The 23,718-nt window shown below is 42.6% G+C and overlaps 1 protein-coding gene across 4 annotated transcripts in view; it reads right to left on the bottom strand.

Annotated features, from left to right (window-relative positions):
• The window catches only part of LOC126188094 (peptidoglycan-recognition protein LC-like), a 613,402-nt gene that overhangs the window by 230,540 nt on the left and 359,144 nt on the right, over positions 1–23,718 (bottom strand). For 3 of the 4 annotated variants that reach the window (XM_049929553.1, XM_049929556.1, XM_049929554.1), the window contains exon 2: positions 5,988–6,071. The exons of the other annotated variant lie outside the window; for it this stretch is intronic. In XM_049929553.1, the coding sequence (XP_049785510.1) occupies positions 5,988–6,071 (84 nt within the window). The remainder of the gene's footprint in view (positions 1–5,987; positions 6,072–23,718) is intronic. 4 annotated transcript variants of the gene reach the window in all.

Here is a 23,718-nt window from a genome sequence, read left to right as displayed (position 1 = left end):
GTGATGTTAAGGGTCGTGGTGTGGAAATAAATCTTGTTGGGTGGCCGTACGGAGCTTCATACCTTTGTTGGAGGTTGCGGTATTATTGTCAAGGCTCAGACGCGGCAGCAAAGTGAGCCATGTTACAGTGGGGGTTTTGGAGAAGGAATACGTTTCGTGTATGCTAAGGGCCGTCTGGGTGCGGATGCTCTATTTGCTATAATTACAATTATCTCCAGATTTTCGTCTCTAAATTACTAGCGACCCGACCCGGTTTGGCACGGGTACCATTAAGTATCTACGCCCAGGTGACTTGACTGACGTGGCGTATTTTGGTTGTGGGCTACAAATAACAATCAGAGAACAACATTACCTTATTGAATATCATCACTTTCATGTTACTTACACGATGTAAGCAGACTGGTGAGTTATCTCGAGGCATGAATGTTATGTGTTCCATACTGAATTGTCATTTGGAGTCACATCTCATGGCAGTGACGGTAACACAACGCGAGATAATTGTTTACAACCAATGTAAGCATTGTTTTCGAATCGTAGGTGTGTGTGTGTGTGTGTGTGTGTGTGTGTGTGTGTGTGTGTGAGTTACTATGTATCGAAGGCTGGCTGAAGTGACACAAATAAAAGAAAAAATAAGGAAAAACACCCATGATGTACACGTTTAGCTCGTGTTACAGCACTCTTCGTGTGAAGCTTAGTACGCAATGTGTCTCACATGACAGCTTTATGTTGAGGTGGTTGTGTTGTCATATTTATTACGATACTTCAAAGTTGAGCAACTCACTGCAAACAGTGAATTATGAGTGCGAATTGCGACTGGCGATTTGAGGGAAGCAGAAATTGGCGATCTGAAATTGTCGTCACATTTCGAAATGCGTCTCTCAAACATCTATAGAAGTATTTCGAAATCGTATGTATTCACCCACAGGAAATTTCTGAATTCCATTCAACAGAATCGTGCTCATGTCTCTATGACCTTTAAAAGGCCTAAATATCTTTCTCGCCAGTGTTTCCTCATCCACCGTACAGTCCCGACCTGGCACCGAGCGACTTCCACTTATTCCCAGCAATGAAGAAGTGGTTGGCTATGCAACGTTTTGATGACGACGCACAGCTTCAAGAAGAGGTAACCACGTGGTTGAAGGCGCAGGCGGCCGAATTTTACGACGAAGGAATTTCCAAGCTCGTCCATCGCTACGATAAGTGCCTTAATTTAAATGGGAACTATGTAGAAAAGTAGTATTTAAGTGTGGCTTTCATCTGTATATAATAAAAAAAATTTCCAATACTTTATTTATTTTTGATTCCAAAACGTAATGTACTTTGTGGATAGCCCTCGTATTATAGCGATTGTAACGATTAGCGTTCTCTATCCAAACGAATATGCGACGAAAATGAGTTTACAAACAGATTGAGTGCTCATGTTTGCTATCAGTCTCTGTAATACCTGGATCAATTTCATTTTAACTTGGTACACATATACGACTCGCAATAAAATACTCTGAGTTTAGCACACCGTTAGGGATGGGGATGAGACTTCGGGAGGGAAGTACCGGGTGGTTATACGAAGTAGTTAAAGTGCGGCAACTCTCGGAAGTGCAGTGTGGGCCGTAATTACTGTACGGTAGTTAAACTTCATAGATATGCTAACACATCGTGTGGAACCGATTTACGCTGGAAAAAAATTAGTTACAATTTTGGACACCAGGTGCAAATCTGGCGCTGTACAGAACTTCGTCGACGTCTCCTGTGCTAATATTCAACAAGCTGTGTGTAAGTGGTAGTTTTGTAAGGCCTGCACAGTATTATTAATGATGGAAGTGGTCAGACAAACAGCAGTGGCAGCTTGAACCCTTCCAATTTCTGCCAGTCAAGAAGTAAGGAGTCCAGTAGCCAAGTGATTTATGAACAGCAAGTATAGTGCAGACATTTTAACATGGTCGATTTTAAATGGAGTTGTAGGATGTGGGTGAAGTAAGTGTCGCTAGAGAGGGGAGAGGTGCATAGGAAACATGTTTCGTAACAAGTGTATACCCTCAATGTGGATCATTAGCTTAATTTTTTACGAGAAGAAGTTGTAGGTAGCACTCGTGGTGTACTAACAATTGCTTCGTCATTCCATAAAGAAGGTTCTTAGGAATAAGCAGTCCCAAATGTCTTATTGACTCGTTAGTTCGTGGTTTAAGAAAACACTTATAACCGAGCGAGGTGGTGCAGTGGTTAGCATACTGAACTCGCATTCGGGAGGATGACGGTTCAATCCCGCATCCAGCCATCCTGATTTAGGTTTTCCGTGATTTCCCTAAATCGCTTCAGGCAAACGCCGGGATGGTTCCTTTGAAAGGGCACAGCCGACTTCCTTCCCCATCCTTCCCTAATCCGATGAGACCGATGACCTCGCTGTTTGGTCTCTTCCCCCAAATAACCCCAACCAAAACCCCCAAAACACTTGCAAGAACTAAGTATCAATTAACTTTCATCACTTTAAGAATAAAAGCGTTCAAAGGAAATTCTTCTTCATTCTAAAGTTTAGTTAGGCGCTAATTTTAAAGATTGGGGAGCAGGGAGAGGGTGGACGACTAGCTGATATCTAATTTGTTTCAGGGGTGATGGTCTCAGAAACGTTGGGAGCCACTGATTTAGTGGCAAATAAACTGCAAATCGTGATTTTATGCTGGCAAGAAATTTCATTCCTACAAAACTGCTCATGATTGCTAACTTTCAAATGGATTGATGTTACTACAGAAAATTGTGAAGCACTGCCTTCGTTAAAGAAGTAATAATTGGCTGTATCTGTGCGTCCCAGAGTTGTACTGGGTTGTTATAGTTAAAATCAACATCATGCCTTTCTCACTTGTTTGATCTTTTCTGGCCATGTCCCTCTCCTAATCCACTAAAAATGAAAACATTTCTGCACGTCATTCTTACTACTGTAGCGCCACATATCCACATGGTGGCGAAAATAAGTACTAATTTTTTCCATCATACATCGGTTCTGCATTAAGGCATTATAATATCTACCAAGTTTCTCTGCCATACAATAATTATAGTCCACACTGGATCTCTGTGAATACCTGCACTTTTAACTATAACAACCCAGTACAACTCTGTTTCGCGGCTTTTGCTGCCGTTGTCACTAAAGTTAAAAATCTTCTGGGTTGTTAGGCCGCGTCATATTTCCTCTAAAATAACATAAAATAAAATACTCCCACTTCTCCAGCACAAACGTGGGAAAACTCCCCTTTATAAGAGAACGTCACACTGGTCTCTGACAGTGTTCCAATAGTGGACACCGGAAGATCCTGAAGAAGATCCCAGCAGAGGCGTCGAAACGTCGATTATTCTAGAAGAAATATGACGCGGCCTAGCAACCCAGAAGATTTTATCTTTAGTTTGTTTATTGTTGCAAAGAGAATAATGAAGCAATTTATGGTCTATTGTGGGAACTACCCACAGCTCGGAGAGTGTATTTTCATGAGAGATCTATCCATATGTGCCGACGGCCTTGCCGCAGTGGTAACTCCTATTCCGGTCAGATGACCGAAGTTAAGCGCTGTTGGTAAGCAGAGTGCGCTCACCCCTCCTGAGGCCAAGTGAGGAGCTACTTGACTGAGAGGTAGCGGCTCCGGTCACAAAAACTGACAAAGACCAGGAGAGTGGGGTGCTGACCACATGCCCCTCCATATTCGCATCCAGTGACGCCTAACGATGAGGGCAACATGGCGGTCGGTCGGTACCGTTGGGCCTACCACGGTCTGTTCGGACGGAGTTAAGTTTTAGTTTTTATTTAAGCACAAAAAAAAATGGCTCTGAGCAGTATGGGACTCAACTTCTGAGGCCATCAGTCCCCTAGAACTTAGAACTACATAAACCTAACTAACCTAAGGACATCACACACATCCATGCCCGAGGCAGGATTCGAAACTGCGACCGTAGCGGTCGCGCGGTTCCAGACTGTAGCGCCTAGAACCGCTTGGCTACTCCGGCCGGATTTAAGCACATGTGATAGAAGTGTCTCAGCTTTTCGGTCGTAAATGCATGGTAGGAAGTGCATGTGTGCAGTTGGGTTGAAGATGTTCGTACATTCATTTACAAGCTGTAACGTCCCTCACATTTTCTCACATGTTAATACTTGTATTTGAAATAAAAAATATAATTGTTGGTAAGTTACGTAATTAGCATTACAATCTTACGAAATAATGATGCTTTTGTTTTTACCCGTCAGAAAATTTCATGCCGCCCGGGTGGGTAAGAACCCCAGACTGGAGACCGCTGCTCTGAATCAGTTCGTGCGGCTCAGGCGCGAGAGAAGTAGTAGGAACAATAACAACCGAATACTGTCCTGTGCATTACTGGTACTTATTTTTCCAGAGCGAGATCGTCTTGTTATCTTAAGATATCGCTCTTAACTTTTCCAGTAAATGACAGAGCCATTTATTAACCACTGCGGAGTCGATTTGAGATCGCCATGCTTCTCCCATGTGCAACTTCACTTTGCTTACTCAAGTGTAGGTGCACCCAAGGATTTATTAAATTCTTGCAACTTTTGAGTATGTAACAGCATAAAATTATGTTTTATGTACAACTTCTTCGCTGAACTATTTATTTATTTACCTGCAGTGACACATGTTACACGACGAGCTCGTTTCGGCGATTTGTCATCATCAGGTGTACCTGTGAAGATGGCATAATGGGTATAATGTTGCTCCTAACGTGTATGCTAGTCTTTGTCTACATGTGGCACCATTTGCTTACGTCCAGCTTGTAATGATATGGTCCACATGGCCTCTTGGAGTGTAAATGTCGGTTGTCTTTTTGTTATGATACGATCGTGTTATGTATATGTTTACCTTTTATTTGCTTGATCTTGTAAACCTGTTTTTTAACAGCTTTTCTGACAGCTTCGGCTCCAGTGATGCTATGCGTTTGCAACTGAGTCTCTGATTCACGGAAAAATTGAACGTAACCATTGACTTCCCGCGAAATTTGCTGCATGCTGGTGCTGGGAATATCCCGTTGTTATGAACTTCAGCGAATAGACTTTACCAGAATTCCAGCAACATTAGCATACACTATGACGATGTTTTTCGCACAACGACTAACACGAGGACGGTTCGAGCGATTAATAGTTCACAACCGAGCCAGTTTCCTTAAATGTAGCAATTAGTCCCATCGCAACCGCCTCATTCAGTGCATTACGTTGTCCAAATATTCCACGGAGTTTGCGAACATTCATCATATTTGTAATAAGTGTTCATAATGACAACACGCTACTGCGTCGTGAAGCAAGCGCTCCATTACCAAACAGAAAGAAAACAGACGAAAACGTGCAACGTTTAGTGCTGCCAACATACTAGAACAGAAGCGACGAGTATTTCAAAACTTGCATTCCCTATGGGACACCCTTTATGATCAAGTTTTGTGTTAAAAATTAATATCACAACCAATTTGTCAAATATTTTACTTTTAATTTACATAAAGTATTTCTGTTCTTTATAAATACTTAAGTAAACAGCAGTTGTTAGTATACTATTAGTGTCTCATTTCTTTCCTTATCTAATACAACAGTGGGAATAACAAATAACTGGGAAATTCCAAGCAACCAGCTCGTATTATCATAAAAGAACTGCAGATCATAATATATAACTATGATTCAACTGGAAAGTTCCCTTTACTATACAACCTTAATAAAGCATGGCTAATATTTTATAGCGTTGCAAGTTTAATAAACACTACACATTTGCGGAAAAATCATTTCACAGTGAAAACCTAACACTACATTGTCGCACCTGCACCACGGAGTTAATTGTTACCTTCTGAATGGGCTATGTACCGTAGCGCTGCCAATACTGAGTCTAGTTCTGCACTTGCAAATGATTTCATCAATACGAAACCGCTACAATAACACAAATACCATTGGTACCACCTCCACAACCACCACCACAAGTGCGACCCTCACCACCAGCCACGTATAACCGTCAGCAACAAACCTGGTTTGCCGGCTCCGGAGAAGCCAGGTATTTCGCAGCAGTTCGTTCCCGTCACGGACTCATTGCTTGTGGAAGGAACAGCACCTGCGAAAGGAAAAGCGACAAGCGACGGCGTGAGCACATGTAACATTGCGTAGGTCACTGGAATGTCCACCACCAAAGTCTTACATGTCTATGGCGGACTGGACTCTGCAGAAACAAACAGTCGTAAGGCAGTGTTGTTGAAGGGACCCGAAGGGTAGACTTACCATATAATGGAAAAAAAATTTTCATTCCTCCGTGCCCAATGGCCCATTCACCAGACGTGTATCACAGTAGCGTTTGAAGTGTATCTGTTCAGATTAGGTGACTGTGTTGGATTTATGAACAGTGTGATATCATGTTTGTTAAGTATGATGACAAGAGAAGGGAGAGGGTCGAACCGGGCGCCGGCATTTAGCCTCTTGATTAGCACCAAGGGGTCGCCGGGCTTGAATCTCCATCCGATGGACGGATCATCATCAACAGTGTCACTACCCTCATTCATGAAACTCTGCGGATAGGTTCAGAATTTAACTCAGGACTTTGGAGAAAAGTCTGGTATTCAACATCTGTACGCTGCTCACTGTCCTCCCTTTGCCGACCTATTAGTTGCGGCGAAAATTGTACGACCAAGAGGGTTAGAATCAGATACCTCACGGTCGAGCGCCACCACACAGTCATACGTTACCGCTCTTGAGTATTTTTTTAACTTTTTTTACGTTTACCGTAAGAAACGCCTCAATCGGCTTAAACTTGTAGATCATAACCATATTTTCTTCGCGGAAACGGTCTTGAGGAGTCTTCCAGACTTCTTAAGTAACACGACGTGGCAGAAGATGAGCTTCTTCATGAAAAACAGAAGTAACTTCTTCATATAAATGAACAGAACAACCTCTTCGTTGAAAGAAAAATAAATAAATCTCCTCTCGCAAAATTAAGGAACTTCAGCGTGGGAAGAAAAGACGTTATGACAAGTTACTCTGTAAGAGGACACCAAGAACCAAAATAGCTGCTCCTCTTGAAGAAACAACTATTAGGTTGGTGTATAAGCTCGTAGCTTTTTTCCAAAGTTTATAAACACAACAGATATACGTAACAGAGACTTTAGTCCAATTCTAATGGTTCTGAGCACTATGGGACTTAACATCTGAGGTCACCAGATCTACTTAAATCTAACTAACCTAAGGACATCACACACTTCCATGCCCGAGGCAGGATTCAAACCTGCGACCGTAGTTGTCGCGCGGTGCCAAATGGAAGGGCTCAGAACCGCTCGTCCCCACGGCCGGCGGACTTTAGTCATCAATAACATATTCTCCTTCACTATTTACAACGGTCTGTAGAAATCATGTGGTTTTGAGACGAAGAACTCGTCGTGCCGTGTTCGAAGCGTATTTTCATCCGGAAGGGAAGTTCCTTGAAGCTCGTTCGATAGAGACCGGAAAAGGTGAAAATCTGACGGCGAAAGATCAGATGAATAATGTGGGTGCGGAATGACTTGAAAAGCAAACTGTCGTATAGTGCTTTTTGTCAGTCTGGCAGAATACGGGCAGCGTTAGCGTGGAGTAGCATCACTGCACGCAGTCTTCCTGGTCGTTTTTCTTGGACTGCGTCTGCTAGACGTCTTAGTTGTTTACAAAAATGTCACTAGTGATGTTTACAGCTCGGGGAAGCAGTTCGTAGTACGCCACAGTGTCGATGTTCCTCCAGAGACATAACATCTTTTGAGGATGCGCGTACGTCTTTGTATGCTTGTTGCTGCTTCGTTCAGGCTCAACCATTCCTTTCTTTTCCTTATGTTAGCATAAAGACACCGTTTCTCGTCATCAGTAACGTTACAGGATAGGAATTGTCAGTGTCGTTCTCGAGCCAGCTGATGATAAGGAGCAGAGATGCACTTATGACCCCCCGCTGACTTTTGTGATTTTTGTTTAGAGCATGCAGTACTCACACAGCCGATTTTTGAACCTCCTCTCACTGCAAAAAAGTCGCATGATGATGGAATGACCACAGTTCATCACATTTTCCTGTTCTCGAGTGCACAGACATAGATAGTTGTGGATCAATGCGTTTAAAGAGCTTCATCAAACACCGAAGTTCTTCCTGAAGTGGAGAGCGATTAATGTGAAAACGATCTTCCTTAAACCGAGAAAACTATTTTTTGCCGTCCTCTGCCCATACAAGGCACAAATGTTTCTGGCAGCATCCGCTGCTGCCAACCCTCTACTGAACTCAAGTTGGAAATGTTCCAGTTTCTCCACTTGGCGCTCCATTTTCTAGCGTCCACAGCTCCACTCACTTTCTCCAAATGATAACATCACGTTATGTTAACTCAAACAGCAACAGTGACCTACAAATAAAAAATGGCAATCGATAAATAAACCCATAGCAACGGAATACCAATGTGCAAAACAAAAATACCAACGTGCAAGACGAAAACGCTAAGAACGTATGCACCAATCTAATAAAACACCTTGGAAAGAAAAAAAATACAGCGCAAAGCCTCTTTGAGGAATGGTGCAACTTTTCATGAGACAAAACACTAACACTCTGCTCAGAGACTAAGAAAAAATCTTGTATAAGAAATTTGTTCGACTTTACTACGAAAGATTTCCAAAAAATTGCCGAAAAATTCTTCATATTTTTGCTGTAACTTGTTTTTCAATAGCCGGTGTTGCTGAAATAAATAGTTTCTAACGCCCGTAGTACGTAAGAGACAAAGTGAGCGACGTATAAACATAGGTGTTCTGCTTTGCAAATGGACAGAAGTGCCAGTCTGGTCGGAATATATTTTATAGCAGTATTCCTGACGGTGCCTTGCCGATAATATGAGTCAATCTTTTATGAACTCACGACCACGTTTTCTTTTGATCTGCGTACACGAAACGACGTGCTACGGCGTCTTGTAGAGCACACTTAAGTGCAATACTGGTCCTGTGCCATTCAAATCCGAAACAGTTCCTCTCGCGTCGTTAGCTTGCCACTAACAACGTCATAGCAGACGTAGGCAGAAAAGGCTGATATATATTACTCCACACACGCATCGAGTTCGTTCTGGCATGGACGATTTGTCATGGATGTGTGGGAGGTGATTCGAAGAATCTTCTATTTAATATTGACCTGGATAGCCATAAGCATATCAGTGTCACATTGCCTGACATATTGCCGGACTGAGGTTTCGGACGTGGATGCTTAGTGAAATGTCGCGAGTTCAGCGCGCTTTCCTGTTGCCAATAGTTCGACCGTACTAGCTGTGCTCTGCCAATCACTTCAGTTTGGCGCTATTGAATTTTCTCCAGCGCATACACTGCCCGGCTACAAGCACGTAACTCTAATACGCCGTCCTGTCAGTGTCACTACCGCATCATTCAGTTGACTCGCTTGCGCGTGGCTAGTCTGACGTTGGAGCGCCTGCGGGTAATTCTCTGGTAACAGCAGACAGGCGGCCTCAACTGTAGCTGCATGCAAGCTTTGTCTATCTGCACAGAGGTTGGTTTGTTTCAAACAGTTACGGCAGGTGACTGAAACGGATACCGGATGTAGTGCCAATAACCACGACGTGTACAGCCGCCAGATTGCGTGTCGTGCAACATCAATAACAACCGAAATGCGGAACGCGGTATAATACGGGCTGACAGAAGCGTCATAAAGATAGCAGCGCCAGTGGAACACCAAATGGTCCCACCCACATCTGTCGCTTAACGCTTCTGACTTGTGCCCAGGCTATAGAGAGGCGAGTACTAAAGGCAGATCCCTCATCATATTGCGCCCTCATAACGAAGATCGTTCACAGACTTCTGAATTTTCCCTTCTCCAAATAAAAGTTGATGGTACATATCCTCGGCCTGTTTAGATGCATATATGTGTGATAAATATCGTAGCGCACTTGTGTCACTAGCAGAAATTTGCAGTATTATTCATACACAGGCTTCGGCGTCTTTTTTGAAAGAGTCAAGAAAAACTATGGTGGCATATATAAAGTACCTTGATAAAGCTGCCCTGCCGATATACTGTCCAGACAGGCAGCAGCGTACACACATGTTTAGAGAGCACATAAACGTATTTCATCTTAACTATTTTCACAAATCAGAAATAGCTAAGTGCCTGTACAAACAACTCTGGACATGGAGTAAATGAAACATTTTTCACGCAAGAAACAATTTCAAGAAATTTGATCTCGTGAAGCACAGTAAATTTATCTGAACTTTTTAAAAGCACCTGACATGTCTAGCGATAAAACAGAATTTAATGGTCACCAATTTTACTGATACATTTTGAAGGTCCAGAAAAAACGATTAATGTTATTTGAAAATGAAATCTCATTGTAAGAGGCTAAAGAAAACATACAACTTACTCGTACGGAATCGAGAGTGAATAAAATCTTTGCAACAGTTTTCTTCAAGTGTCAGCCAGTACCGGGAAACTCTGTTTTGACTGCGAATGTTGTGCGCGTACATAAGCACAAATATGTCGCCATAAATATTGGCAGACTTCGCTTTAAATATTCATAATAGGACGATATTTTTCTTTCATAGATTCGAAAGAAATCGAACTAATTTCGTTTTTGTGAGTAGCATATTCATTAGGATTTTCAAGTGGCTTACCAACTATGGCTTCATTAATTTCAAGTGCGTCTGCGTGGTGTTGAATACTTAGGTACAATTGTCCTTGAATCGGAAAATATTGGAGTGGGAGAATACGCTGATATCGTATTGTAAGTACGTCTCATCAAGAAGAAATAAAAGAAAACTTATTAGCAATGGATGCATGAGTAAAGAAGAAAGATAACACGAATTTCAGAGACACCACGCTGAAATGCTACATATTTATGTTTCTAGTACATCGCATTTCTTTATTTTTCATTTAGGCTACGAATACCAGTAGTAGGGTACCAGCAGCACTGCACAAAATGCTGCATTGCTAAGGCGGACAAACTTATAGTGAGCTTGGTATATTATTGCGATGTGTTTTATGAATAATCTCCAGATTGTGAGCTGAGGTTAGACTCGCGTAGCGACGTATTTTAATCAGTAATTAGACGAAGGAAGAAAAAAAGGAATATTAGAGCTTGGTGTCCCGCCGACGTCGAGATCATTAGAGACGGAAAACAGGCTCTGAACGCTTCAGGGATGGGGAAGTAGTCGGTCTTTGTGGCCGAGCGGTTCTAACCGCTTCAGTCCGGAACCGCGCTGTTACTACGGTCGCAGGTTCGAATCCTGCCTCGGGCATGGGTGTGTGTGATGTTCTTAGGTTAGTTAGGTTTAAGTAGTTCTAAGTCTAGGGGAGTGATGACCTCAGATGCTGAGTGCCATAGTGCTTAGAGCCAGTTGAATTTGTTGGCTGTAATCGCCGCAGCCAGCGAATCTTGGGACATACGCTAGTCCGTTAACGTGGAATCGATTTTTGCTGGAAAAAAATTAGTTCCAGTTTTGGTCACCAGGTGCAAATCTGGCAGTGTACAATCTCATCGACGTCTCTGATGCTCATTTGGAACAAATTGGTACATGGCGTTTAATAATAAAATCAACAATATGACTTACTTGTTTGGCCTTGGCCGCCTGCGTCCCGCACTTAATCCATTACGTTTGGAAACATTTTTATACGTCTTCCTTTCATTCACAGTGCCAGATTTGCACGTAGTGGACGAAATTATAACTAAATTTTTTCCAACTCAATATGTTCCACATAAAGGATTAAAATACGTGCATCTACCACGCTTCGCTGGCATATGTAATCAGAGTCCACATTGGACCTCTGTGAGTAGCTGCACTTTAGTTATAACAACCAGCTGCATCAACAAGGGCCGATCTGGGAGAACTTGAGAGATATTTTTTTTAATGTGCCATGTAATAGACTATGGTAGAGTTAAAAGGTTGCGGTAACTCAAGAAGTTGATGTGGAAAAGAATGCCGGCGGTAACGTCGCTTTCAGGAACGAAAGAATGTTGCGAAGGGCACGGTAACAAGCGGTCGTCCTTCGATCTGGAAGGCGACTACTCGCCTCGTCTTCGTTGGACAAAGCGTTCGCATAGCTCTCTAATGAAGAGTATGGCAGTAATTCTTTTGGTTGTGATTCAAGACGTAGAAGTGTCAGTATGTACTTACATAGGACGGTTCAAAAGGTTGCGCACAAATTGAAGTAGCTGATGGAAGAGTAGAAATGCAACAGATTTGAAACAGGAACTCTTGTATGATCTTGGAATAATCCTGAACCAGTGAAAGCTTTGGAACGTCAGGAACCACATGGACAATCAACGTATACGTGCTTAAAAATTCAGCAAATGGTTCTGGGCACTATGGGACTTAACATCTGAGATCATCAGTCCCCTAGAACTTAGAACTACTTAAATCTAACTAACCGAAGGACATCACCCACATCCATGCCCAAGGCAGGATTCGAGCCTGCGACCGTAGCAGCAGCGCGGTTCCGTACTGAAGCGCCCAGAACCGCTCGGCCACCGCGGCCGGCTAAAATTCAGCAAATATTATGCACTGTTTACTCAGTATTGTTGCACATCATAGTGTTCAAAATGGTCATCACTATGAAAGGTCTCTGTTGGATTCCTTTCATGTTTAATTTCTTAAATCTGTTGCCATTTATGGAATAAATTCCTCTTCTAAATGTACTGTGGCGTTTCTGACTATCTGGGAGGAGACTGAGCAGTGGAACGTGTTACTTTTACACATAAACAAGAACGATCTGTCACACTACTACACTTTAAAGCACAGTTTATATGTAATTCTTATATGTAATTCATGTCACACAGTCTCATACGGAACCTACATCCGCTTTCTTTTATATACTGTATATGATAAGATACTGTCATCCCCCTTCCCTTTTGTGTGAGAGGATGAATGAGCATATGTATTTCTAGTTGCATGCTTGAGGGTAGCAGACAAGGCTGTCTGCTAGAGAACAGTAGGACCAACGTCGGAACAGGTAGCTACGCTTCCTAAAAGCAAAGAGGCTTCTATCCTTAGTATGGTCCTGTCCGTCCGTTGTCATGTTGGTATAGGAAGCTGCCCCTCTGGCCACTTCCGTTGGTCTTTGAGAGCCGCTCTCAGGAAGCACGCTCGGCAGTAGGCAGTTGCTGTGTGGCCGTGGCGAGCGTCTGAAGTGGTAAGATCTCCGGCTAAGCGCGTGTCTGTTAAGTCCGTAGGACAATGGATTTCTTAAGTTCAGCCTAACTGAAAATTTAATCACCTTTATTTCAGGTTTAGCTCTAAAATATCTAATACTATCTTAAAGTGCAGCGGAGTGTAATTCTCGTGTTAAATTCAGATTATTTTGCGGTAGTTGCTTTGTTACTACTTTGTGAGTAAAGTGGAACCACGTGTTGATCAGTAACTCTAACTAAGTTCATCAATCTTAAATCCGAATGTGCGTGAGATTATAACGTCTCGTCTTGAGAATATTTTTTTTAATATAGCAACTTTTCTTTATGCTTTTCTTTATGTTCAACCCACGTGGGGTGTACTTTGCGAGACCAGTACCACGTGCTTATATAACTGTTTGACCCATCAGGTTAATAGTAAGACGTTAGTAACCAGTTCAAGGTTTTTCTTTTGTCAATTGCTTTTCGATCTAATGTATTTTAATTATCAAAATTATTGTGGAGTTGTACGCTTTGTGTAAACCAAGTTGACCACGTGGAGCATGTGGTGTAATCATCAAAGTAGCCCTCAGCTATTCTTTTTGCGAAGACTTCACAAAGAGTTAATATGAATTTAGTATACCAGTGTGTGGTAATTACATGACGGACAGGATTGTGGTATGAACGTAATTTCTTTGGGTAAAAACTGAATCTGTTGGTTGTGGTTAATTTCTTCTTGCTTATGTTTCAATGTTCTTCGTGTGTTATTTTATGAATGGAGTGTTGTATGCAGTTTTCCAAATCTTGGCTCCATATTTTATGTGTTCCGTAAGATTACAATCTCACATTCTTTTCAATCGTAAATAAGGCACCAGCTCAGTTATAACTCACGTATAATATGCTGAAATTTCAATGAACAATCTTAAAATAAATTTCCAAATATAAACTGATTTCTTTTTTTTTATTTAAATTCTCCTTTTTATATATATATTTTACCGGTTTTGTATGACTATTAAAAGATTATCATTAATGTTAGTCTGCTAAATATCTTATGAAACAGTTGCCCAGTAATCCACGGTTAACGTCCCCAGACAGATCACGGTTTTTAACCCACTTTCATTGTCAATTAGCACCGATATCAGCATAGCAAATTAAAGTTACAACCTTACACATCAGCATACAAAATTAAAGTAACAACGTTACACAATCGAACTCCTGCATGTGTAACGTTGTTACTTTAATTTTGTATGCTGATGTGTAAGGTTGTAACTTTAATTTGCTATGCTGATATCGGTGCTAATTGACAATGAAAGTGGGTTAAAAACCGTGATCTGTCTGGGGACGTTAACCGTGGATTACTGGGCAACTGTTTCATAAGATATTTAGCAGACTAACATTAATGATAATCTTTTAATAGTCATACAAAACCGGTAAAATATATATATAAAAAGGAGAATTTAAATAAAAAAAAAGAAATCAGTTTATATTTGGAAATTTATTTTAAGATTGTTCATTGAAATTTCAGCATATTATACGTGAGTTATAACTGAGCTGGTGCCTTATTTACGATTGAAAAGAATGTGAGATTGTAATCTTACGGAACACATAAAATATGGAGCCAAGATTTGGAAAACTGCATACAACACTCCATTCATAAAATAACACACGAAGAACATTGAAACATAAGCAAGAAGAAATTAACCACAACCAACAGATTCAGTTTTTACCCAAAGAAATTACGTTCATACCACAATCCTGTCCGTCATGTAATTACCACACACTGGTATACTAAATTCATATTAACTCTTTGTGAAGTCTTCGCAAAAAGAATAGCTGAGGGCTACTTTGATGATTACACCACATGCTCCACGTGGTCAACTTGGTTTACACAAAGCGTACAACTCCACAATAATTTTGATAATTAAAATACATTAGATCGAAAAGCAATTGACAAAAGAAAAACCTTGAACTGGTTACTAACGTCTTACTATTAACCTGATGGGTCAAACAGTTATATAAGCACGTGGTACTGGTCTCGCAAAGTACACCCCACGTGGGTTGAACATAAAGAAAAGCATAAAGAAAAGTTGCTATATTAAAAAAAATATTCTCAAGACGAGACGTTATAATCTCACGCACATTCGGATTTAAGATTGATGAACTTAGTTAGAGTTACTGATCAACACGTGGTTCCACTTTACTCACAAAGTAGTAACAAAGCAACTACCGCAAAATAATCTGAATTTAACACGAGAATTACACTCCGCTGCACTTTAAGATAGTATTAGATATTTTAGAGCTAAACCTGAAATAAAGGTGATTAAATTTTCAGTTAGGCTGAACTTAAGAAATCCATTGTCCTACGGACTTAACAGACACGCGCTTAGCCGGAGATCTTACCACTTCAGACGCTCGCCACGGCCACACAGCAACTGCCTACTGCCGAGCGTGCTTCCTGAGAGTGGCTCTCAAAGACCAACGGAAGTGGCCAGAGGGGCAGCTTCCTATACCAACATGACAACGGACGGACAGGACCATACTAAGGATAGAAGCCTCTTTGCTTTTAGGAAGCGTAGCTACCTGTTCCGACGTTGGTCCTACTGTTCTCTAGCAGACAGCCTTGTCTGCTACCCTCAAGCATGCAACTAGAAATACATATGCTCATTCATCCTCTCACACAAAAGGGAAGGGGGATGACAGTATCTTATCATATACAGTATATAAAAGAAAGCGGATGTAGGTTCCGTATGAGACTGTGTGACATGAATTACATATAAGAATTACATATAAACTGTGCTTTAAAGTGTAGTAGTGTGACAGATCGTTCTTGTTTATGTGTAAAAGTAACACGTTCCACTGCTCAGTCTCCTCCCAGATAGTCAGAAACGCCACAGTACATTTAGAAGAGGAATTTATTCCATAAATGGCAACAGATTTAAGAAATTAAACATGAAAGGAATCCAACAGAGACCTTTCATAAACTGCCTACTGCCCAGCGTGCTTCCTCGGTCTCACAAAGACCAACGGAAGTGGCCAGAGGGGCAGCTTCCTATACCAACATGACAACGGACGGACAGGACCATACTAAGGATAGAAGCCTCTTTGCTTTTAGGAAGCGTAGCTACCTGTTCCGACGTTGGTCCTACTGTTCTCTAGCAGACAGCCTTGTCTGCTACCCTCAAGCATGCAACTAGAAATACATATGCTCATTCATCCTCTCACACAAAAGGGAAGGGGGATGACAGTATCTTATCATATACAGTATATAAAAGAAAGCGGATGTAGGTTCCGTATGAGACTGTGTGACATGAATTACATATAAGAATTACATATAAACTGTGCTTTAAAGTGTAGTAGTGTGACAGATCGTTCTTGTTTATGTGTAAAAGTAACACGTTCCACTGCTCAGTCTCCTCCCAGATAGTCAGAAACGCCACAGTACATTTAGAAGAGGAATTTATTCCATAAATGGCAACAGATTTAAGAAATTAAACATGAAAGGAATCCAACAGAGACCTTTCAACTACATCCAAAAGATGCACATCTTCACAGAAAAGACTGGCACAGTCTACAAAGTACACAAGGTATGGTGTCAACATCAGTCGCTGCGAGTATCGAAAGCTTTCTCTGACTCAGGATTACTTCCAAGACCACAAGTTTCTATACCAGTGCTGTGTCAGCTCCTTCAGTTTGTGCGGAACCTTTTGAATCACCCTACACAGCGCGCAAGCCGCGACGAGTACGTAGCAACAATTTTATCGCCCCGTCGGTAGCCGCGCGGCCGCATATTTTTCTCCGCTCAGGGAGTGGGTGTTGTGTTGTCCTTACGTTCGTACCGTCATAACGGACATTCCACCATTGAACTGGCTGTATGGGCACGTCCAGAAAGGCAATAAATTAAAAAAATATTGATTTTCTGTTCTGTTCCATTCCCGTACTGACTGAGGGAAGAATGACTGTCTACCTGTCTCTGAATATACCCTGATCTCCCTCATCTTACTCTCGTGAGCCCTACACATGACTTATGATGCTGGCAGCAGAACTGACTCACAACCGTTCTCGAATACTTGTTCTCTGAATTTACAAAACAGTGTTTCGCAAGAAACATGTTCCAAGTCTTCCACAGATTCCCAGTTCAGTTCAACGCGTACGTGTGATGTACACCATGCTATTCCGAAGCTATCAGCACGTATAATTCATTCCACGTCTGCTGCCATGCCTGCATGGTAAGGAATCTGAGTACTGGAGCATTCCTCTAGAACTGGGCACACTAGAATCTCGTGTGACATTTCCTTTGCTTTACAAATCCCTTACGAGCTTTCCCTAGCACCAGGGATTACCTTGCAAAATTTTAGGTGCCGGAAAGCACCTCTTCAAGCACACAACCCCTCCCCTTGAAGTTTTGAATTTTTACAAAGTAATGCTTTGAAATCATATTTTCTAATAATCGAAACAATAAAACTAGACTGTTGTTTTTGTTGTGGTCTTCAGTCCTGAGACTGGTTTGATGCAGCTCTCCATGTTACTCTACCCTGGGCAAGCTTCTTCAACTTCCAGTACCTAATGCAGCCTACATCCTTCTGAATCTGCTTAGTGTATTCATCTCTTGGTCTCCCTCTACGATTTTTACCCTCCACGCTGCGCTCCAATACTAAATTGGTGATTCATTGATGCCTCAGAACATGTCCTACCAACCGATCCCTTCTTCTGGTCAAGTTGTGCCACAAACTCCTCTTCTCCCCAATTCTGTTCAATACCTCCTCATTAGTTATGTGATCTACCCATCTAATCTTCAGCATTCTTCTGTAGCACCATATTTCGAAAGCGTCTATTCTCTTCTTGTCCAAACTATTTATCGTCCATGTTTCACTTCCATACATGGCTACACTCCATATAAATACTTTCAGAAACGACTTCCTGACATTGAAATCTGTACTCGATGTTAACAAATTTCTCTTCTTCAGAAACGCTTTTCTTGCCATTGCCAGTCTACATTTTATAGCCTCTCTACTTCGACCATCATCAGTTATTTTGCTCCCCAAATAGCAAAACTCCTTTACTACTTTAAGTGTCTCATTTCCTAATCTAATTCTCTCAGCATCACCCGACTTAATTCGACTACATTCCATTATCCTCGTTTTGCTTTTGTTGATGTTCATCTTATACCCTCCTTTCAAAACACTGTCCATTCCGTTCAAACTACTGGCCATTAAAATTGCTACAACACGAAGATGACGTGCTATAGACGTGAAATTTAACCGACAGGAAGAAGATGCTGTGATATGCAAATGATTAGCTTTTCAGAGCATTCACACAAGGTTGGCGCCGGTGGCGACACCTACAACGTGCTGACCGATTTCTCATACACAAAGAGCAGTTGACCGGCGTTGCCTGGTGAAACGTTGTTGTGATGCCTCGTGTAAGGAGGAGAAATGCATACCAACACGTTTCCGACTTTGATAAAAGTCGGATTGTAGCCTATCGCGATTGCAGTTTATCGAATCGCGGCATTGCTGCTCGCGTTGGTCGAGATCCAATGACTGTTAGCAGAATATGGAATCGGTGGGTTCAGGAGGGTAATATGGAACGTCGTGCTGGATCCCAACGGCCTCGTATCACTAGAAGTCGAGATGACAGGCATCTTATCCGCATGGCTGTAACGGATCGTGCAGCCACGTCTCGATCCCTGAGTGAACAGATGGGGACATTTGCAAGACAACAACCATCTGCACGAACAGATGGTGTACTCAGTGACTAACCTGGCTGTACGAATGGCAAAACGTCATTTTTTCGGATGAATCCAGGTTCTGTTTACAGCATCATGATGGTCGCATCCGTGTTTGGCGACATTGCGGTGAACGCACAGTAGAAGTGTGTATTCGTCATCGCCATACTGGCGTATCACCCCTCTCACCAATTGAAAACGTCTGTTCAATGGTGGCCGAGCAACTGGCTCGTCACAATACGCCAGTCACTACTCTTTATGAACTGTGGTATCGTGTTGAAGCTACATGGGCAGCTGTACCTGTACACGCCATCCAAGCTCTGTTTGAATCAATGCTCAGGCCTATCAAGACCGTTATTACGGCCAGAGGTGGTTGTTCTGGGTACTGATTTCTCTGGATCAATGCACCCAAACTGCGTGAAAATGTAATCACATGTCAGTTCTAGTATAATATATTTGTCCAATGAATACCCGTTTATCATCTGCATTTCTTCTTGGTGTAGCAATTTTAATGGCCAGTAGTGTAGTTCATGTATATTGAGAATATTATAGGTTCCAGTAGGCTTCTTTGGGTCGCACCCGGTGTTACTTCAGTTTCCGTGGAACATGTGCCGTCGAGCATGCCGTACTGAATTCTGTTTTTAACGAGATGCACGAGAGAGACAGGCAGCGGCGCGTACGTCAGAGCACGCAACACAGCCGGTCTTACGCGAGTGCCAGCAGCCGCCTCGGGCGGGGAGCGAGTAACTACACTGCCGGAAAAAATTAGTACACCTGGAAAGACGCCGTCGATTTTGATCCTATGACCTGGGTTATAGTAGGTGTACTGATAATGGTTTCAGCGTCGTGCGGCAACAGATAGCGAAGTGGCTATAGCTACGAGAGCGCAATCTGCGTCTACCCGTTAATAGCCAGAAGGCTCATTGTGGTGCAGACGTGTGAAGGAAGCAGGTAACCGTGCAACGGAGACGCACTCGGCCTCCTACAGCCAATTCAGCGAGTTTGAAAGGGATCAAACGGCCTTCCGAGTGCCAGGATGGTCCTTTCGAAGAATTCCCACGCAATTTGGACGTGTTCTGTCAGTGGTGCAACGATGCTGCTATCAGTGGTGACGTGAACATTCTCACACCTCTAGACGTAGCACAGACGCCGTCTACATCTACATCTACATATATACTCCGCAAGCCACCTGACGGTGTTTGGCAGAGGCTACCTTGAGTACCTCTATCGGTTCTCCCTTCTATTCCAGTCTCGTATTTTTCGTGGAAAGAAAGATTGTCGGTATGCCTCTGTGTGGGCTCTAATCTCTCTGATTTTATCCTCACGGTCTCTTCGCGAGATATACGTAGGAGGGAACAATATAATGCTTGACTCCTCGGTGAAGGTATGTTCTCGAAACTTTAACAAAAGCCCGTACCGAGCTACTGAGCGTCTCTCCTGCAGAGTCTTCCACTGGACTTTATCTATCATCTCCGTATCGCTTTCGCGATTACTAAATGATCCTGTAACGAAGCGCGCTGCTCTCCGTTGGATCTTCTCTATCTCTTCTATCAACCCTATCTGGTACGGATCCCACACCAGTGAGCAGTATTCAAGCAGTGGGCAGTCCAGGGCAGTATTCAAGCAGTCCAGGATAGTCGTATTGTAAGGACAGTAGTGGCAGATCATACACTTACCACAGCACAGGTAAGAGGGCTTTTGAGCCCAGAGTTGCGAACACGAACTGTTGTGAACCAGGTATTAGCAGTGGGGAACGCAGACCTTCAGTCCGTCTTCCACTCAAGTCACAGGATCGACGTGCACAACTCGACTGGTGTAGTCAGAGGATCACTTCGAAGATGGTCTTCAGCGACGAATGCAAGTTGTACGAGGGCAGTTCAATAAGTAATGCAACACATTTTTTTTCTGAAACAGGTGTTGTTTTTTTCAGCATTGAAATACACCAGGTTATTCCCCAATCTTTTAGCTACACAACGCTATTTTTCAACGTAATCTCCATTCAATGCTACGGCCTTACGCCACCTTGAAATGAGGGCCTGTATGCCTGCACGGTACCATTCCACTGGTCGATGTCGGAGCCAACGTCGTACTGCATCAATAACTTCTTCATCCGCGTAGTGCCTCTCACGGATTGCGTCCTTCATTGGGCCAAACATATGGAAATCCGACGGTGCGAGATCGGGGCTGTAGGGTGCATGAGGAAGAACAGTCCACTGAAGTTTTGTGAGCTCCTCTCGGGTGCGAAGACTTGTGTGAGGTCTTGCGTTGTCACGAAGAAGGAGAAGTTCGTTCAGATTTTTGTGCCTACGAACACGCTGAAGTCGTTTCTTCAATTTCTGAAGAGTAGAACAATACACTTCAGAGTTGATCGTTTGACCATGGGGAAGGACATCGAACAGAATAACCCCTTCAGCGTCCCAGAAGACTGTAACCATGACTTTACCGGCTGAGGGTATGGCTTTAAACTTTTTCTTGGTAGGGGAGTGGGTGTGCCGCCACTCCATTGATTGCCGTTTTGTTTCAGGTTCGAAGTGATGAACCCATGTTTCATCGCCTGTAACAATCTTTGACAAGAAATTGTCACCCTCAGCCACATGACGAGCAAGCAATTCCGCACAGATGGTTCTCCTTTGCTCTTTATGGTGTTCGGTTAGACAACGAGGGACCCAGCGGAAACAAACCTTTGAATATCCCAACTGGTGAACAATTGTGACAGCACTACCAACAGAGATATCAAGTTGAGCATTGAGTTGTTTGATGGTGATCCGTCGATCACCTCGAACGAGTGTGTTCGCACGCTCCGCCATTGCAGGAGTCACAGCTGTGCACGGCCGGCCCGCACGCGGGAGATCAGACAGTCTTGCCTGACCTTGCGGCGATGATGACACACGCTTTGCCCAACGACTCACCGTGCTTTTGTCCACTGCCAGATCACCGTATACATTCTGCAAGCGCCTATGAGTATCTGAGATGCCCTGGTTTTCCGCCAAAAGAAACACGATCACTGCCCGTTGTTTGCAACGCACATCCGTTACAGACGCCATTTTAACAGCTCCGTACAGCGCTGCCACCTGTCGGAAGTCAATGAAACTATACGAGACGAAGCGGGAATGTTTGAAAATATTCCACAAGAAATTTCCGGTTTTTTCAACCAAAATTGGCCGAGAAAAAAAATGTGTTGCATTACTTATTGAACTGCCCTCGTAGTTATTTGCGCGTACGATGCGTACAACATAGACCTACAGAGCGCTATCTCGTAGAGTCCATTGTCCAAGAGACACTGGTCCCACCCCGGGCCTTACGGTGTGGGATGCGATAAGCTACAACTCTCATTCACCTTTGGTATTTCTGGAGGGCTAACCAGCGCTCGGTACAAGCAGAATGTTGTTAGACCCGTTCTTTTGCCGGTCTTGCAACAGGAATGTGATCTAGTGTTCCAACAGGATAATGCTCAGCCGCACAATGCTCGTGAAACTAAACGTGCTCTGCAAGTCGTGCAGAAATTTCACTGTTGGCACGATTTCCACACTTGGCCCCAATCGAACAAGTGTGGGATGTTGAGGCGTAGCGCCTTCGCATCGCTCCTGTCACTTGTAAGGACGATATCGTTATAGGCATGAGTCATCGACAGATGTCACCATCTGACATGGACCTGAGTTACAGAGCTGCACGTAGTTGTACTAGTAGGCGGCAGAGGTCAGCAGTTGACGGACAGTGCTAGCAGTCGTAGACAAAAGAATGTTGTTAAGTTATGTTTGACTAATATTTAATGTATTTGCATAATTATAATTGTTTTATATGTGTAGTAATTAGCAGTGTGAGTGTTGTATGAGTGAAGAAGAACAGAAGTAAATGAAAATTGTTTTGTTTTTTCACGAAGTACCAGTTAAACTATACAGGGGATTTACTATAATTAAATGTGCAGTCAGTTTATGGTACTAATAAATCGTGAGTAGAATACAAATTAACCGGTAATTTCGGAAGGAGTAATTTTATATTTGGTTCTTTTCTAAATTTATTTATTTAGCAGTTGCCATAGAAAGAAATGTTTGACTATGATTGGTCATTGAAGTAAAGCGCGGGTTAGCGCGGGATAATACTGCAACCTGATTTGCTGTTTGTGATATCAGCCAATCAGAAAAATGCAGGCTCGCGCCAATCTATGTTCGAAAAAAAGCCTTTGGTGTGATCTAGAGAAGTAGGGGCTGAGGGTACGAACTAGTAACATCTCACTGAAAGCAGCTCCGACGAAAGTATTGTAAAATCGCGGAAAAATGCTAATTACGAGTTCGCGAAGTAGAAGAAATTTTATTTAAGTGAACGGTATAGTGGAAGTCGTGTAGAATTTCGGACGGAATATCAAAATTATTGCTTTTGACTGTTAGTCAAAACCGCGTGGCGTGTTGTGCGATTTAAGACTGGAACAGGTATTACGTGTAGAGCAGAGTGCACAACATTTGAGCGAGCATTTTCATAACTAAACGATCTAGTGAACTCTGTTAACTTCGGTAACGGGTGTAAATACCATAAACTGTCTACGTGTGTGACTGTGGTGTGCGTGTGAACTTTACGTTGTGTAGACACTTAGTACAGACTTGGCAGTATTAACTGTGATCTTTATCGTAAAAATACACCTGAAAATTTATATTGCCGAGTTAAAACTTTTATTTCAGTATTAGCCACATCCCGTTTACTGGACAATTCTATGTATGTTGCGACCTGCAATAGACAGTAGTGGTCTAGTATTTTCTACTACAGCTTTTAGCTAGACAAATGAACACTGCTGGACATTGGCAGAGCGGTAAAAAAGAATGGGACGAGAAATGATTCGTGCGACTCATCACCCAACATCTCGTACAGAACTACGTGAACAGCTCGAGCGGTCGTGGCAT

This window comes from Schistocerca cancellata, chromosome 5 (genome assembly GCF_023864275.1).
Source record: "Schistocerca cancellata isolate TAMUIC-IGC-003103 chromosome 5, iqSchCanc2.1, whole genome shotgun sequence".
Lineage (NCBI taxonomy): Eukaryota > Metazoa > Arthropoda > Insecta > Orthoptera > Acrididae > Schistocerca > Schistocerca cancellata.
This window is presented reverse-complemented; position numbering and strand designations above follow the sequence as displayed.